Source organism: Cygnus olor, chromosome 26, assembly GCF_009769625.2.
Source record: "Cygnus olor isolate bCygOlo1 chromosome 26, bCygOlo1.pri.v2, whole genome shotgun sequence".
Lineage (NCBI taxonomy): Eukaryota > Metazoa > Chordata > Aves > Anseriformes > Anatidae > Cygnus > Cygnus olor.
The window spans coordinates 1011057-1026707 of record NC_049194.1 but is presented as its reverse complement, the minus strand read 5'-3'; the positions used below and the strand labels follow the sequence as shown (position 1 = coordinate 1026707).

Sequence of the window (15651 nt, the reverse complement as noted above, 5' to 3'; positions counted from 1 at the left end):
TGTGGGTGCAGGATCGGTGCTCAGGGCGCAGGGCTCAGGGTGCAGAGCCCCCGCCGCAGACCCCAGCCCGGGGCCCCCCCCATCTCTGGTACTGCAGCTGGGGGGGGGGGGGGGGGGGGGCCCTCATGCTTGGCTTCGCCTCGTGCCCCCCCCCCCACCCCGCACAGGCCCCCAGGGAGAGGAAGGGCTGCGGGCCCTTTCCTCGTTCTTCTGAGTCACCATTCCCCGGCCTCCGGCTCCTCCTGCCTTCCTGACTGCCCTGGGGGGGCTGGGGGGGGGTGGGGGGCCGAAATCCAGCTGGGCCCCCCCCCCCGCCACCCGGTGCCCCCCAGCACCGCAGGGCAGCCGGGCTCCCGCGCCTCGCGCCAACGCAAGAGGGGACCCGCAGCCCCCCCCAGCACCGGGGGCTGAGCCGCCCGCAGCCCCCAACCAACCCCCCCGTGGTTTTACAGCGGGGGGGGGGGGGGGGACAAGGGGAAAATCCCGGCGGGTGAATCAGCGGCGGGCGGCGGTCACGGGGCGCGGGAAGCCCGGCGGCCCCCCCCCCACGATGCCCTGAATCGGGGCTTTGGTTCCCCGGCCACCGGGGCCACCGGGGCCTGGCTCTCGAGGTGCAGCGAGGGGCACGGCCCCGGGGGCCACACGGGGATGGGGGCCGTGTTCTTGGGGTGCACCAGTACGCACCGGCTGCGCCGGTTGCAGCTCCCATTGCCACTGGAGAAGCAGTGGTGTGAACCACTGGGCGTTCGCAGCCCGGTGTTTGGGTTGCGGAGCGGTAATCCCGTTAGCGGGCAGAAGGCCGATTCCCCTAATCCCGTTTGCGCCCATACGGCTCCGCCACCCTGCGGCTCCAGCCACGCGTGGGGGGGGGGGGCCCGGTGTGACCCCCCCCCCCCCGGCCCCGGAGCTCTTTGTGGGTCTCAAAACCGAATTTATTTTTGGCTGCTCATGGATCAGGAATCACGGGGCCGCGCCAGCCCCCGGTGCTGCCTCCTGCAGGTTTGGGGGGCTCGGGGTGCCCCCAGCCCAAGGGCACGGGGGGCAGAGCCGCCCCGACCCTCCTGCGAGCCAGAGACCATCACTGGGAGCAGGGGCACCCCGAGGGACCAGGAGCGCCCCGAGGGATGTCCCAAGGAGCACCCCGAGGGATCAGGAGCACCCCGAGGGACCAGGAGCACCCCGAGGGGCGTCCCGAGGAGCATCCTGATGGACACCCCGAGGGACACCCCCAGCTTCAGCAGGACCATGGCCCCCCCGGGGACAGCCCCCTGGGGCAGCAGCCCCCAGTTCTGCCCAGTTTGTCCCCAAAGAGCCTTTCGTCCCCCTCGTGTTGCCCCGGGGATGCTGAGACCTGGCCCAAGGCCATGGACACGGGGAGGAGCGCGCCGTGCCGTGCCGTGCCGTGCCGTGCCGTGCCACACCACGCCGTGCCGTGTCCCTAATGCCTGAGCCCGTTTCCATCTCCCACAGTTCAGCCCCACACGGTGCTTTGATGTCAGAGGAGGAAGAACTAAGCCAGGACGGGAGGGGGGCGGGGGGGGGGGGCCTGGTCCGGGCCCCTCTTTCTGCTTCCATTTGGAGGCGGAAACGGAATACGGGGGAGAGGCTGGTATGGGAACGGGGGGGACGAGGGGCACAGGAACGGGGGCAGGACTTCCAGATTTTGTCCCCAGGCTGAACACGCTGCAGAGCGGCTGTAACCCAGGGTGGGTTTTGGTGCACGAGACCCGATTTGGGGATTTTTGACCCCCCCCGTGGATACCTGTGAGCCTTCCAGCCGGGCCCAGGCCTCCGCCACCCCGGGGGGTCCCAGCGGGTGGGGACCAGCGCCGGGTGCCCCCGTGCCCTCATGTGCCCGTCCCGCTCACCTGCTGGGGACACGGGGGACGGGAGCGGTTCCCATGGCTGGTGCCAGGGCGCTGTGACACCCCCTGGGTGCCGTGACATCCCCGGGGCGCTGTGCCTGTCCCCATGGTGCTGATTGACCCCGCGGACCCGTGAGCGTCCTGGCAGAGCTGCGCCTGTCCCCGTGGAGCTGTGACATCCCCACGGGGCCGTGACAACCCCACAGGGCCGTGACAACCCCACGAGGCCGTGACATCCCCACGGAGCCGTGACAACCCCACAGGGCCGTGACAACCCCACGGAGCCGTGACAACCCCACAGGGCCGTGACAACCCCACGGGGCCGTGACATCCCCACGGAGCCGTGACAACCCCACGGAGCCGTGACATCCCTGCAGGGCCATGACATCCCCACGGAGCCGTGACAACCCCACAGGGCCGTGACAACCCCACGGAGCCGTGACATCCCTACAGGGCCGTGACATCCCCACGGAGCCGTGACAACCCCAAGGGGCCGTGACATCCCCACGGGGCCGCGCCATCCCCGTAGAGCCGTGCCCTTGCCGAGGCCCTTGCGGCCCGTGCGGCCCCGCTCCCCCCCGTCCCCCCGCCCGCACCCGCGTGCCCACGCGGCCGCAGCGCCCGGGGAGCAGATGGTTGCCGTGGCAACTGGCACGATGACGCAGGCCCCGCGCTCCCACCCCCTCCCCACGGGGACGCCAGCCCGCGCTGGCAGCGGGGGGCGGGGGGCACCCACCGGCGGCCCCCATGCGCGGGCACGCGGGTGCGCACGGCGAGTGCTCGTGCACGCACGCACCTGCATAGGCACATGCACGCGCACACGTGCACACACACGCACGCACACACACGTGCATGCACACACACACACACACGCACATGCACGCACACCCCCTTATCTCCCCTTCCCCCCCCCCCCCCCACCAGGGGCTCACTGCAGGGCCCGAGCCCCCCCGGTCCGGCCGCTCCGCGGGGACGCAGGAGCGTTTCTCATCTCTTTATTGAAGGAAGACTATTTCTAGAATAAAGGCTACATCGTCACGTCACCTTGTCCCTTGGTCGGTCGGGTCGTGTTGTAAAACGCCGGGGGGAGCGGGGAGCGGGCGCAGCACGGGGGGGGGTGGGGGGGGGCCGCCCTGCTCTTGGCACCCCCGCGGCGTGGGGTCTGCACGGCCCCGGGGCAGGGGGAGCGGGGCCGGAGCGAGGGGCGAACCCCGCAGGGACGGGGGGCTGCTGGCGGCGCGGGGGCCCCGCTCCGGCCGGGGGGAACAAGCTGGGGCTCCGTGGGGCCAGGGGGGCAGCGGACGGTGGGTGATGGGGATTTGGGGGGGGGGGCTGCAGGAGAGGGGGGGACCCCGACCGCATCACAGCCGGTGGGGGTGCTGGGGGGGGGGCTCTGCATCCGAGCTCGCCAGGATTGTGCTGGGTCAGGACCTCGGTCGGACCCGATGCTTTGTGCTTGGGCTGGCGGCTCCGGGCTGCGGGGGGGGGGGGGGGGGCCGGCGCGGGGGATGGGGCGGGGGGCTCTGCGGGCAGCGGGGCGCAGCGGGGGGGGCTCCTGCCCAGGGAAGAGCACAGCAAGGGGCACGGGGAGAGCCTGGGAGTTGCGTGACTGTCACCTGGGGGGTGACACCGCCTCCTCTGCCTGGCACCATCCTTCCCATGCATGGGGACCGAGGTGGGCTGGGGGGGCCGGGACCTGGTCCGTGGCCCCGGGCTCTGCTCCCGGTGGGGTCCCCACGCGCCGCCCCCGTCCCCATGTGCCAGTGTCCGGTCGTGCTGCGGTGTGTGGACGTGTGCCCGGCCTCGTGTCCCCGTCCATGTCCCCACGGGTCCATGGCCCAGCCCCGCCATCGCCCCCCAAACCTGGGGCCGCCAACCTGCCGCAGCCTCCCCGCACGGCCACGGCGAGCGCGGGGAGGGCGAGGAGACGGCCCCGCTGCGACGCCGATGTCTGGCCGTGGGGGGGGGGGAGGGAAGGGAGACGGGGGGGGCGCGCGGGCCAGTCCGGGGCTCTACATGATGCTGCACTTCCCCTTGATTTTGTCTGTCCTCTTCTGCTTGCTGGAGCGCTTGCCGTCGATGGTGAGGCTGACGTTCCTCCTCTTCTCCAGGTTCAGCAGCTCCTGGAAGAGCTCCTTGACGTTGTAGTTCATCTTGGCCGAGGTCTCCATGAAGGCGCACTTCCACTCCTTGGCCACGGCCTCTCCCTCTCTGCTCTCCACCTCCCGCTGGGTCTCGTCGCACTTGTTGCCCACCAGCATGATGGGGATGCTCTCCACGCTGCCCTTGATCTGCACGATCTGCTGGTAGATGGGCTTCAGCTCCTCCAGGGACTGCTTGCTGGTGACGGAGAAGACCAGGATGAAGGCATGGCCCTTGGAGATGGACAGGCGCTGCATGGCCGGGAACTGGTGGCTGCCCGTGGTGTCGGTGATCTGCAGGGTGCAGACGCTCTTGTCGCAGCTGATCACCTGGCGGTAGGTGTCCTCGATGGTGGGGATGTAGGTGTCCCGGAACGTCCCCTTCACGAAGCGCAGCACCAGCGAGCTCTTGCCCACGCCGCCGGCGCCGAACACCACCACCCGGTAGTCGTTGCTCTGCTCCGGCATCTTGCCCCGGAGAAGCTGCCGCCGCTGCAAGGAGAGGGCAGAGGCGCGCGTCACGGTGCCAGCGGGGGCTTCGGGATGGAAACCCCCTGCGCCAGCCTGGGGGAGCGATAGGGACCCCCCAGCCCCGCAGCCCCTTGCGATCCCCCTGCTCTGACGGTGCTGACATCCCGGATACAGCGGGGGGGTCCCGGGACCCCCCCAGTGCCGAGCCTCTACCTGCCCTTGGGACGCCCTTGCCGGGCAGCGGGGCGGGATGGCGCTGGTCCTCCCGCCCGGGGTGCAGCAGCTCTCGCTATTTTTACCAGCCCCCCGTGCCGCGGCCATATGGCCGAGCCGCGGCCACCGGCGCAGCAGCTGCGGCTGAGGCTGCCAGAGTGGGGGGGGGTCACGGCGGGCACCCCCGGCAGCGGGAGCAGCGCCGCGGGGCAGCCCCCGGCCCAGCGAGGAGCCAGCGGCGCCCGCAGCCCCTCCAGCTCTGCCACGGCACCGGATCTGCTGCGTAAGGAGGTGCCATTTCACGCACAGCCCTCGGCGCCTGCTGCGCTGCCCCGTGCCGTCGCTCCGCTCCGCTCCCAGCCCGGGGACAGAGCGGGGCTGCAGGCACCGGGGGACGGTGACACACGGCCACGGGTGACACACGGCCACGGGCTCGTGGCCTGCCAGGTCCCCACGAGATGTCCCCGTGCGTGCAGGAGCATCTTGGCTCCCCAGGCAGAGCGTGATGGTTTGGAGACGTTAAGGCTGCCGTGGGGCTGCGTTCCCAAAGGAGCCATCCCAAAGGCACTTGGAGGGATGGGAACGGGCACCTGAGCAGGGCACCAGGGCACGGTTTGGGTTTGGATGGCTGGGTTTGGGGTCAGGTCTGTCCTGCTCCCATGGGTGCCCCAGCTCCCATGGCCCCATGCACATCCAGGGGACCCCGCAGGCCCCCGGTGCCCCAGCACGTCCCCAGGCACCCGGGCGCACACGTGGCTGGGGCAGGAGCCCACCGTCGTGGCCTCGGCACCGAGGCGCCCGTCCTGCTTCGGGTCCTGCAGCGCGGGGCAGGAAAACGCCCCCATGGGTCCGGAGGCGTCATGGGCACGCGGACACGGAGCAGAGGCCGTGGCTGAGCCGGTGTCTGGGGACGCCAGACCTCGGTCCTGCCGGTCCCACCTGCCCGCGGCGCAGCCAAAGGTGCCCCCGGCCCCACTGCCACGGCGTGGGGCACTGGGGGGGCAGGATGGGGCCTCTGCAGCACCCAGGGGTGCTCCTGGGCCCCGTGGCATTGCCTGGCCCCCATCAGCCCCTCGCTCTGTGAAAACCCCTGCTCCTGGGCATGGGGCCTGATCCTGCCGGGGCTCTGCACCCCCAGCACCCCCACGCATCCTCCAGCTCAGCGCCCCCCCAGCGCCGGGGGAGACAAACAGCGGATGTGGGGCCGGGGATGAGGATGGAGGGAGGGAGAGGGGCAGGATGGGGAGGGAGGAGAGGGACGGGGATGGAGAGAGGGGGAAAGGGGATGGAGGAGAGGGGGAAAGGGGATGGAGAGAGGGATGGGGAGGGAGGGATGGGGAGGGAGGAGAGAGGGACGGGGATGGAGGAGCAGCAGGAGGAGGATGCTGGAGGGGCAGGATGGGGCTGGAGGATGGGGACAGGGACGGGGACAGGGGCAGGGGCGGGCCCGGGTCCCCGCCCCGCTCCCGGCCGTGCCCTGCCCTTGCCGGGGGCCCCCCCCGCCCGCCCCCCGGCCCCGGTCCCGGTCCCCCCGCGGGGCGCATTGCGGTGCCGCCGCCTCACCGTGTCCTGCCCGGGATCCGCCCTTGGCTGCGGGCTGCGCGGCGGCCTCAGCGCATGGCCCGGCCCGGCCCGGCGCGGTCCCGGCGCGGCGGCTCCGGTCCGCCCGGCTCGGCTCGGTTCGGCTCGGTTCGGCTCGGTACGGCCCGGCCCGGTCCGGTCCGGCGGGGCCGGGAGAGGTGCGGCGGGGCCGGAGGGGCTTTGCACGGCTCGGCTCGGTTCGGCACGGCTCGGTTCGGCACGGCTCGGCTCGGCACGGCTCGGTGCGGTGCGGCGCGGCCGCCGCAGAGCCGATCCCGCCCCGCCGCCGGCCCCGCCCGCCGCGCCCGCCCCGCCGGACCCCCGGGCTCAGCCCCGAGCCGAGCGGGACCGGGCCGGGGGGACAGGGACGGGGACAGGGACGCACCGACAGGGATGGGACAGACGGACAGGGACACACAGACAGGGGTGGGGACAGACGGACAGGGATGGGGACAGGGACAGACGGACAGCTGGGGATGGGGACAGACGGACAGGGATGGGACACACGGATGGGGATGGGACACAGACAGGGACGGGGACAGGGACGGAGACAGATGGACAGGGACACACGGACAGGGATGGGACACACGGACACAGGCGGGAACAGAGGGACACAGGGATGGACACGGACACACCTGACCCGCAGCAGACGGACACACAGACAGGGAGACACCGCTGCAGGGACACCTGTACGGGGACGGGGACCCACGGCAGGGGACAGGGGGACACCCGGGCGGGGACAGGGGGCTCTCAAAGCCCCCAAGGCCGTGGGCAGCGGGGCCGGGCTCTGGGGCCAGCGTCCCCCCGCCGCCCCCAGACACACCAGCACCGGGGGCTCCGTCACCGGCCCCAGGGCTCCCGCGTGCCCCCGGGGTCTGCAGGCCCCGCGTGGGGCCGGGGGCAGCGGCGCTGGCGGGGGGCTGCCGGGTGGCACGGCCGGGCCTCGTGACTCCCGCTCCCTGACGAGCGGCAGCAATTAAAATCCGCAGCTGCTATTAATAGCTGCCGGCGGAGCAGCGGGGCCACGGCACCCAGCGACACGCACCCCACCGTGAAACCCCCCCCAGGCCACGAGCCCCCGCAGGGGGACACCGGCCTCGTCCCGGGGGGCCGGCGGCCGCAGCCCCCTGTCCCCGACGAGCCGCCCCGCAGCGTTATGAGCCGGCCGGGTACTACTCGTTAGAGGAAATGAATGAGTTTCCTTGATCATTTTAGCTGCGGCTCCTCCTCCGTTCATTCACTCCCCAGCTCCCCGCGACGCCTTACGCAACGGGGGCTCTGCTGGCTGCTGCGGGGCGGCCGCGCACGCGCGGCTGCAAAGGGATGAGGCTGCGGGGATGGGGAAGGGGGCTGCACGGGGGGGGCCGCACGGAGGGGCTGCTGCCCTTCCCCGCTCCCCCGGGAGCTCGGGCACGTCCCCGGGCTGGGGCAGGGGCATCCGGGTCTGATCCGGGCACCCAGAGATGGTGGCGAGGTGGGGGGCTGTAAATAAACACGCGGCACCGACGTGGAGAAGGGCAGGGTGTTTATTGGGAGCAGCACATCAGGTTTCTTCCTCCTCCAAAGGCAGGAGCCGGCTGTCAGTGACAGGCAAAGCCCCCCCTGGTGCCAGGGACCCCCCCCCCAGCCGTGTGGCCCCCGGCCAGGCTGCTCCCTGCTGCCTGCTCCCACACCCCATCGGGACAAAAAAAGGTGGAAAACCGGGGATCCAGCGCGTCCCCCCCCCCCCCACCAAACTGCCCACAGCCGCCCCACCTGCCATGGGGGGCGGCGGTGATGCTCTGTGAGACCCCTCCGCCCCCCCAGCTGGGGGAAGGACCCCTACAAATAGAGCCAGTAGCTGCGAAAACAAAACGACACGGGAGATGGAGGCAGAAAAAAAGGATCCAGCATCCCACCTGCCCGGGACGAGCGGCGGTCGGTGAGCAGCAGAAAGCAGCAGGCCCCGCACGCCCGCCCCGGGCTGCTGGGGGAGGTGAAATAACACACACAGGTTCACCACGTCGAGGCAAATTACATTCTCGTCAGGCCCTGCTAATTTGTGTCATCGGAGGCCCCAAATAAACCACCCCCCCCCCCCCCCCTTCCCGCTCCAGGTTTTTCAAAGCAAGATTAATTGACTTTGGTACGTTGCAGCAATTAAAAGGCCGAGCACCAGGCCCTGTCAGACGATCCCCATCAGCTTCCATATGCTGCAGCTGTGCCAACCACTGCTCCAAGATGCCGTTTCACAGCCTCCCCGCTCCTCTCCTCGCTGCTCGCCTCGGTTGTAGCAGGGGCTGCGCCGCAGCTCGGCCGGCTCTATAACGTCGTTATAATTCCATCAGCGCCTGCACAAGCTCTGCTCTGCCTGGGGGAGCTGCGGCAGGAGCGATGGCCGCGTCTAATTAAAATGCATCTCCTGCGAGGAGGAGCAGCGCGGCCGGGGGGGGTGGGGAGCGGAGGGGGCACGCTCTTGCTGCCAGCCTCTGATCCGAGCTCCCGAACACGAGGGATCGCCGCGGGATCCAGGCACGCCGAGCTCCCCCGGGGACGCGCGCCTCGGAGGCGCAGCGAGATCGGCTTGCGCGCAGTCAGATAGCGACTGCCTTAATCAGCCCTGCGGCTCACAAACCCCGGGGGGGGGGGGGGGGAAGAGATTTCTCCTCTTCTCCTTTGAAAACACCGGCAGAGCGCCCCGCACGGTCGCCGTAACGCGGCTCGCGCGTCGCCCAGGTGCAGGAGCCCGCTGCCAGCCGGGGCTGAGGCCGGGGAGCAGCCCTGCAGCTGCGCCTGGTGGAGGCCGCTCGACCCATTTCACTGCAGACGATTCAAACGCGAGCGCTTGCCCTGAAATATTAATGCTGGAAATTGCTGCCGCCCATTTCTTACGCGCTAACGGATCCCGGGCTTCAGGTACGGACGTGAGAACTCTCCAACGATGCACTGACACGGCCGCAGGTTTTCTTCAGGGAACGCGCAACACACGGATGAGGCGAGGAGAACGAAGCACGGGATGGGGCACGGCCCAGCCTCGTTTCTGCCGTTAATCACTCTGAGAAAGAAAAGCTCCCGGAGCCATTTGTGGGTTAAAATGGAAGCTCGGCTCAGCGGGAGCTGTGGCAACAGTCATACCGAGCAGCCCCAGAAGGGATGTTATTTTTGGCAGCTATTACAACCAGGTTTTGCTCAAAACCAAGCTAGCAAAAGCAGCTTAGCGCAGCTGTGCGAGCCGCGATCCCACCTGCCGCTGACTTTATTTCGGTTACGGTTTCTCACCTCCTCAGAGCCTGGGTGTGAAGGAAGCCGAGGCTCGGCCGGAGTTTTTGCAAGGGGTGTGAGGGGAGGGAGGAAGGGGGCCGGCTGTGCAGATCAACAGGAAACGACGTGCCTGACGAGCTCTGGGAAGGCAGCCTCAGAACCAGCCTCGCAGTGTTTGTTTCCAGTAACCTCTGCACAGGCTGCTGCACCCGCAGACCCGAGGGGCAGGGACGGCGCCTCGTGACACCTACGCTGGGACGCTCCTCGTTTTCCTCTCCCTCCGAGCGCAGAGGAGAAAATCCTCCTCCTTCGGGTCAGTGCCGAAACACCTCCTGGGCCGGGATGTTTCATGTGGCTGCCAAGCTCCAGCGTCCTCCCTTGGCTGACGGCAGGCTCGTCTCGGGGCCGGCCGCAAGGGGCAGGAGGTGAGGTTGGCTCCCCACCGCTCCCGTCCTCACCACTTGAAGAAGACCAGCCCCGCCAGCGCGGCGTAGCCCAGCACCAGGAAGAGGACCTTCAGCAGGCGATCGTTCTTGTCCTCCAGCTCCTTGGCCAGGATCTCAAAGAAGGTGATGAAGAGGAAAGTTCCCCCCGCGACGCCTTGCAGGAGCAGCGAGGCGATGTTGCTGGCGGCGCTCTGGGCGCTCTCGATCCCCATCCCGATGCTAATGCCCAGGGGGATCATCAGGCTCACCGTCACGGCCATCTTCGCCGCGTCCTTCATGGGCAGCGAGGCCTTGGCCATGCTGACGCCCAGCGCCACCGCCACCAGCGTCTCGTGGACGGCAACGCCCAGGAACAAGCTCAGGACTTTGCCGCCTTCCTCCTGCAAGCCCAGCGCCAGTCCCTCGAAGATGGAGTGCGTGCACAAAGCAAAGACCAGGCCGACCAGCCGCAAGGGGCTGGAGCGGGAGAGCTCCTGGACGTTCAGGCCGTGGGAGTGATGGCCGTGCTCGCCGTACAGCGTGCGCCCGCGGGACGAGGCTATGAAGGGGCTCTCGTATTCTGAGTCGCTCCCGACATCCGAACCGGCGTTGAAGGTCTCCAGGTCTATGAAGGAGGGCTTTTCCTTCTGGAAGGTCAAGACGAGCTGCTCCACGAAGACCGTGACGAAGAAGCCGACCATCATGATGGTCTCAGCCACAGGGTAGTCCGTGGTCACGTTCCCTTGCTTAAGAACTTCATCAAGCTAGGACAAAGCACACAGCCCGCAGTGAACCGATCACCTTTGGCTCTCTACAGGCACCCAGGGAGCCGTTGGGAAGCTCTCACAGTTTCCTACAAAGCCCCTTCTGGGAAGAAAGTGTCTGACAGTAGATATGAGGGGGGAAATCTGGGCTCCGTAACGATGAACAATGAAATATTCCTGTTGTGTGCCCACAATGACACTAAGCTGATCTGTGATGCTTTAATACCCTTGTATACAGGCCTCAAGGTAAGAAATTGGGAAGCTATTTGCCTTCCAGCAGGGGGTCGGTGGCTCTCTGGAAGTGTTTCACACACTGGCTCAAGGGCAGGGGCTTGAGCCGAGCCCCACAGGTGATGCTCAGCCTCCTCCTGCATCACAAAAGCTTTCCAAGCAGACTCAGGGGGAGCTGAATGGGAGGCGGGGGCTGCAATCCATGACCTGAAACACCAGAGGTTTCTGAGGGAGCTTAAGGGGTCCCTCTGGCTGGGGATGGCCCCTACACCTCCTCTTGCCCCCGGGCAGGGTTCTGGCAGCCCAGGCTGCTGCTGCTCCCTCACACAGAGTGGCACAGGCTCGCTACAGCTCCCCGCAGGCCCGCAAGCAGTTACCTTTCCTCTCACGGCCGGCAGCAAGGCGTTGAAGCAGGTGGCCAGGAAGACCCCTCCTCCAAAGGAATTGCAGAGGGCGATGACCTTCTTGGAGCGATGAGCCTTCTCGTAATCCGCCTCGATTATCTTGACGGGGAGGAGGGAGCCGGCCAGCATGAGGACGCAGATGCCCAGCAGACACAGCACTTTGGCGACCACGATCTTCATTGCGCCGCCTGGGCGGGCAGCGGGGGCATCAGCAGGCAAACGGCGAGGGAAAGGGGCTCCTGGAGCAGAGCTGTGGGCAGGAGGGAAACGAGAGATTGCCCTGCGTCGGTATTTCTTGTGGAGAAGAGCACCTTGCGTCCCAAACCGCGTGCCAGCCTCTGCACCTTAACTCTCCCCCCTCACGCCCCGGAGGCAGTGGGTGGAGAGATCAGGAGGCACAAAGCGCTCACACCGTGGGGCAAAGGAGCGGGCAGGGAAGAGAATTTAACTGCAGCAAACAGTGACCTGAAAATCTTGCAAGAATTGTACTGACTGCACAAAACTGGCACAGTCTCGGTCTCTTTACGACCACCTACACAGCACCAGGCACAAACCGCTGGATCTTGCCTTAAAATCCACCTGAGCCCAGCCAAAGGACCGAGGCTTTGATGTTAACCACGAGAAATGAACGTGGGCTTGAGCTGGCGGCTCTCAGTTCCACCGAGAAATGAAATTAAAGGCCTCCCTTCAAACGAGAAGAGCAGATTCAGTCCTGAGCCACCGCCACCCTCTTGCCGGGGTGGGTCACTGCCTCCGCAGGTGGCTGTTTGCTCTGTACCAGGAGCCAGAGGAATTTTTGGTTACCGGTCGATAGGCAGCTCTCCAAAGGGAAAACCTTTGGAGAAACCCCCTGCCAGGGTTTCTACTGTCCACGGGGTGTGACAAAAGAGAGGCAGATGGTGAGAAAAACGCAAGGTCTGAGCCGCCTAGGTCACGACAACTGACTCAATCAGAAACGTGTTCTCCTCCAGGTTACGTGCAGCAGCAGTTAAGCGTGTTTTCCTAGAGCCATTTTAAAAAAAAAATAACAGAATTAGATCTATTTGTAAAGGCATGAGCGGGTCTCTCTGCTGATGCAAGGACGAGCAGACGCACCGCCAGCACCGGGGCTGAATCAACGCGTGGGGTGAGATCAGTGGCACCCGCAGAGGGTGCCAGACGGCCCCGAGCGCTGACGAGGTGCCACAGCTAACGAACCACCAGGGAACGTCTCCAGCCACGCCGACACTCGCCCCGGTGGTGGTGGACCAGGTGAGTTAATTGGATACCTGGCCACTGGAGCAGCAAATTAACTTGGACACAAAAGATTCCTGAGGCTCAAGTCTCCCTCGAGGGCTGACAGCTTTAATCACTATCAGCGGTTCTGTGCAGCGGGCTGCGTAAACGGGGATTTTATCGCGAGGGACGTCGGGACTGAGTGGCCCCACGCTTGCTGAGGGAGTTTAAGCAGTTGAAGGCCTCTTTCTGAGTTTGCCGTTGGAGCAGGAGCGAACAGAGAGGTCACGGCAGCCTGTCCGGCTGCGGCAGGCTCGGATCTCAGCTGGGCGTCCGCGGAAAGCGACGCTCATCAGCAGAAAACCCAGCTCGGGTGACGCCGATCGACTCGCTCCCCGCTGAACCCGGCAGACGAGCCGGGTCTGAACCAGCCCCGAGCCTGAAATCGTGGCGCACGCTGACAGGGCTCACACAGCGGGCAGCCCACGCGCTGCGGCCGTCGCTGCTGCTGACGAGCAGGGTCCTTCGGGGACGTCGGCCCCGGGCCTGTCGGCGCGGCGCTGCCACAGCTCACGAGCCGCGCTGCCCTCGGAAAGCACGCTGCGGCTGCAGCAGCAACAGAACAAGGAGGTCACCTCGCACGGCGACGGCGTGGCGTTAGGGTAATCCTCTCAAAGGAAATCCCTCCAAAACGGCACCTCGTGGGGTCGCAAAGCAGAAGTGAGGTCGCCTGCTGGGTGCGAAGGCGCCGCCCGCACCTGGAATGTGAGGTAGGCGCACGGCTCTCGGGAGAGGGACACCTGGAGACCTCACTGGAGGAAAAAACCTGCTTTCCTCCACAATTCGCACCTCATCTGGAGGAAGCCTGGCTTCCGCTCAGAAGCTCAGTAAGCCCTTAGCTTTTTTCTTTTTTTTTTTTTCCTAGCCCAGCGAAGCCCCCGGCAAAGCCTCGAGCTCCTCTGGTGCCCCGCGACCTGCGGAGGAAAGCAGCTTAGCGACAAGCGGAGCCGCGCACCGGGAATACCTCGCGCTTCTCCCGGGCTGCTCTTCCTGGCGGCTCGACGTGCAGAAGTCGGTGCCTCTAACGCCCGGACGACCTCAGCAGCCTGAAAATGCTGTAAAAGAGAATTAACTCAGCGCTGCTCGGCTCGCCGTCCCACCCCGAAACGCTCGAGCGGTGAGAAACGCTACGTGAAGCGGAAAGCCTCTGTGGAAAAAAACAAAGATTTCCTTACGTGTGAGCCCGAAAACCTCAGCTGGGTGCCCCTGCCGGCACCGGAACGGGCCTGGATCCCCCCAGAAGCTCCCCCCCAGAGCCCCCCCCAACCCGCTGAGACCACGCAGGGGACGCTGGAGGGGGGGGGTTTGGGGAGGGGGCTTTGTCCCAGGGCACGGGCTGCTGAGATGCCCCAAAGGAGCGCGGCCGTGGGAGGAGCGGCCGCGACCCTTGTCCAGACCCCAAAACCCTACCGCAGCCCCCTGCCCCCTGTAGTTACCCCAGGAACAGCCCCCAGTTACCCCAGTTACCCCAGGAACAGCCCCCAGTTACCCCAGGAACAGCCCCCAGTTACCCCAGTTACCTCAATAACAGCCCCCAGTTACCGCAGTGACAGACCCCTGACAGTCCCAGTTAACCCAGGAACACCCCCTGGCCCCCAGTAACCCCCCCAACTGCCCCAGTTACCCCAGTGACACACCCCTGACCAACCCAGTAACCCCACTTACCCACCCACCAGCCCCAGTTGCCCCAGTTAACCCCTCCTGACCGTCCCATTTGTCCCGGTTACCCCTCCTCGACCGCCCCAGTTACCCCAGTAACAGCCCCTGGTCCCCAGTTACCCCCCCCCCCGTCCCAGTTACCCCAGTTCCCCTCCCGTCTGCCCCAGTTACCCCAGTGACGGACCCCGGGCCCCCAGTTCCCCCCCCGACCGCCCCAGTTATCCCAGTTCCCCCCCCAACCGCCCCAGTTCCCCACCCCTGACCGCCCCAGTTCCCCCAGTGACAGACCCCTGGCCCCCAGTTCCCCCCCAGCAGCCCCGCCCCCCGCCGTTACCCCGGCAACCGCCCCCCCCCGCCCGCTCCCCGTTGCCCCGGCAACGGCCCCGGCGCCCCCCCACTCACGCGCCGGCTCCCGCTCGCGCCCCGTCCAGGCGGCCCCCGCACAACGCCCGCCCCCGCTCGCGTCCGCCGCCCTCCTATTGGCTGCGGCGGGGCAGCGCGGCTGCTCATTGGGCGCGGGGGCCGCCCGTCAGCCCGCCCACGCCCTGCGGCGGGCACGCAGCCAGCGCCCCCGAGTGCGCGGCGGAACGGAGCCCGGCTGGAAACGGGGACCGCGACGGAGCGTTCCGGGGCAACGCCGGGCCCGCAGCGCTGTCCGGGGCGGCCGGTGCTGACGGGGCCGGGCCTGGGCCGGGCCTGCACCGGGACCGGCACCGGGACCGGGGGGGCCTCGGCTTCCAGCAGGGCTTGGGCCGGTTTTGGTTAAAGAACCGCGGAAATCCGTTCATTAAAGCGTGGTGCTGCAGGCGGTGTTAAATGCAGGGCTCAGGGGGCTGCAGAGTGAGGGGAAAATGGGTCTGAAAAATAAAAAAATCAGCTTTTTGGGATCCTAATAGCAGCTTTTTTACACAAAGGTGTAAAAAAACCATCAAGAGAGGTGAGGGAATAGAGCTATGGGCACGACGGAGCGAGCAGCGTAAGGAGCTGGGGGGAGCAGCCCTGAGGAGATACGAAAAGAAGGGGAAAAAACCATCCTGGTTTCATTGTTTTGGGCCGTTCACAAATTTTTTCTTTCCACCCTGTCCTATGGTCCTAAAACTTCTCCTTTTGCTTGGTCCCAACACTCAGTTAGCACTTAAAAGGAAGAGGGGGCAGCTGGGGAAAGAAGCAGCTCATCCCCGCTGTGCTGCATGAATACAGCGCCGTGTTTCAGCAGGAAAGGAACAAAAAAGCCTGGACGAGGCGGATAAAACACACCCAGGTGGTGCCTCACAGCCGTCAGGACAGCGAGGAGGCTCTGACCCCACACAGAAACCTCCACAGGCAGCAGCCTCAGAAACGGGCCCAGCCCCAGGTCTTGCTTCGCTCACGGGGTCAAGAGG

The 15651-nt window shown here is 66.9% G+C and overlaps 2 protein-coding genes across 11 annotated transcripts; both read right to left on the bottom strand.

Annotated features, from left to right (window-relative positions):
* Positions 1-3203: 3203 nt before the first annotated feature.
* On the bottom strand, positions 3204-6330 carry DIRAS1 (DIRAS family GTPase 1). The gene is made up of 2 exons (XM_040537739.1): positions 6254-6330; positions 3204-4498 (listed from the first exon to the last, which is right to left on the bottom strand). The coding sequence occupies exon 2, from the start codon at positions 4472-4474 to the stop codon at positions 3878-3880; it is 597 nt and encodes a 198-aa protein (XP_040393673.1). The 5' UTR covers positions 4475-4498; positions 6254-6330; the 3' UTR covers positions 3204-3877.
* Positions 6331-7781: 1451 nt separating this feature from the next.
* Positions 7782-14736, bottom strand: SLC39A3 (solute carrier family 39 member 3). 10 transcript variants are annotated; one of them, XM_040537733.1, is made up of 5 exons: positions 14672-14710; positions 13575-13656; positions 13186-13248; positions 11309-12337; positions 7782-10700 (listed from the first exon to the last, which is right to left on the bottom strand). In XM_040537733.1, the coding sequence occupies exons 4-5, from the start codon at positions 11513-11515 to the stop codon at positions 9966-9968; spliced, it is 942 nt and encodes a 313-aa protein (XP_040393667.1). In that variant the 5' UTR covers positions 11516-12337; positions 13186-13248; positions 13575-13656; positions 14672-14710; the 3' UTR covers positions 7782-9965. The 10 variants fall into 10 exon arrangements, with proteins under 10 accessions (XP_040393667.1, XP_040393669.1, XP_040393666.1 ...); XM_040537735.1 differs by lacking the exon at positions 14672-14710 and adding an exon at positions 14131-14229 and having other exon boundaries at positions 11309-11585; XM_040537732.1 differs by lacking the exon at positions 14672-14710 and adding an exon at positions 14131-14227.
* Between the last annotated feature and the right edge of the window lie 915 nt (positions 14737-15651).

Bases quoted from the DNA above. Each gene is read 5' to 3' on its own strand.
- SLC39A3 (XM_040537731.1), bottom strand. From the start codon at position 11,515: ATGAAGATCGTGGTCGCCAAAGTGCTGTGTCTGCTGGGCATCTGCGTC. The intron at 10,701-11,308 runs GTAACTGCTTGC...GCTTTGTCCTAG, and splicing joins TGCCGGCCGTGAGAGGAAAG to CTTGATGAAGTTCTTAAGCA.
- DIRAS1 (XM_040537739.1), bottom strand. From the start codon at position 4,474: ATGCCGGAGCAGAGCAACGACTACCGGGTGGTGGTGTTCGGCGCCGGC.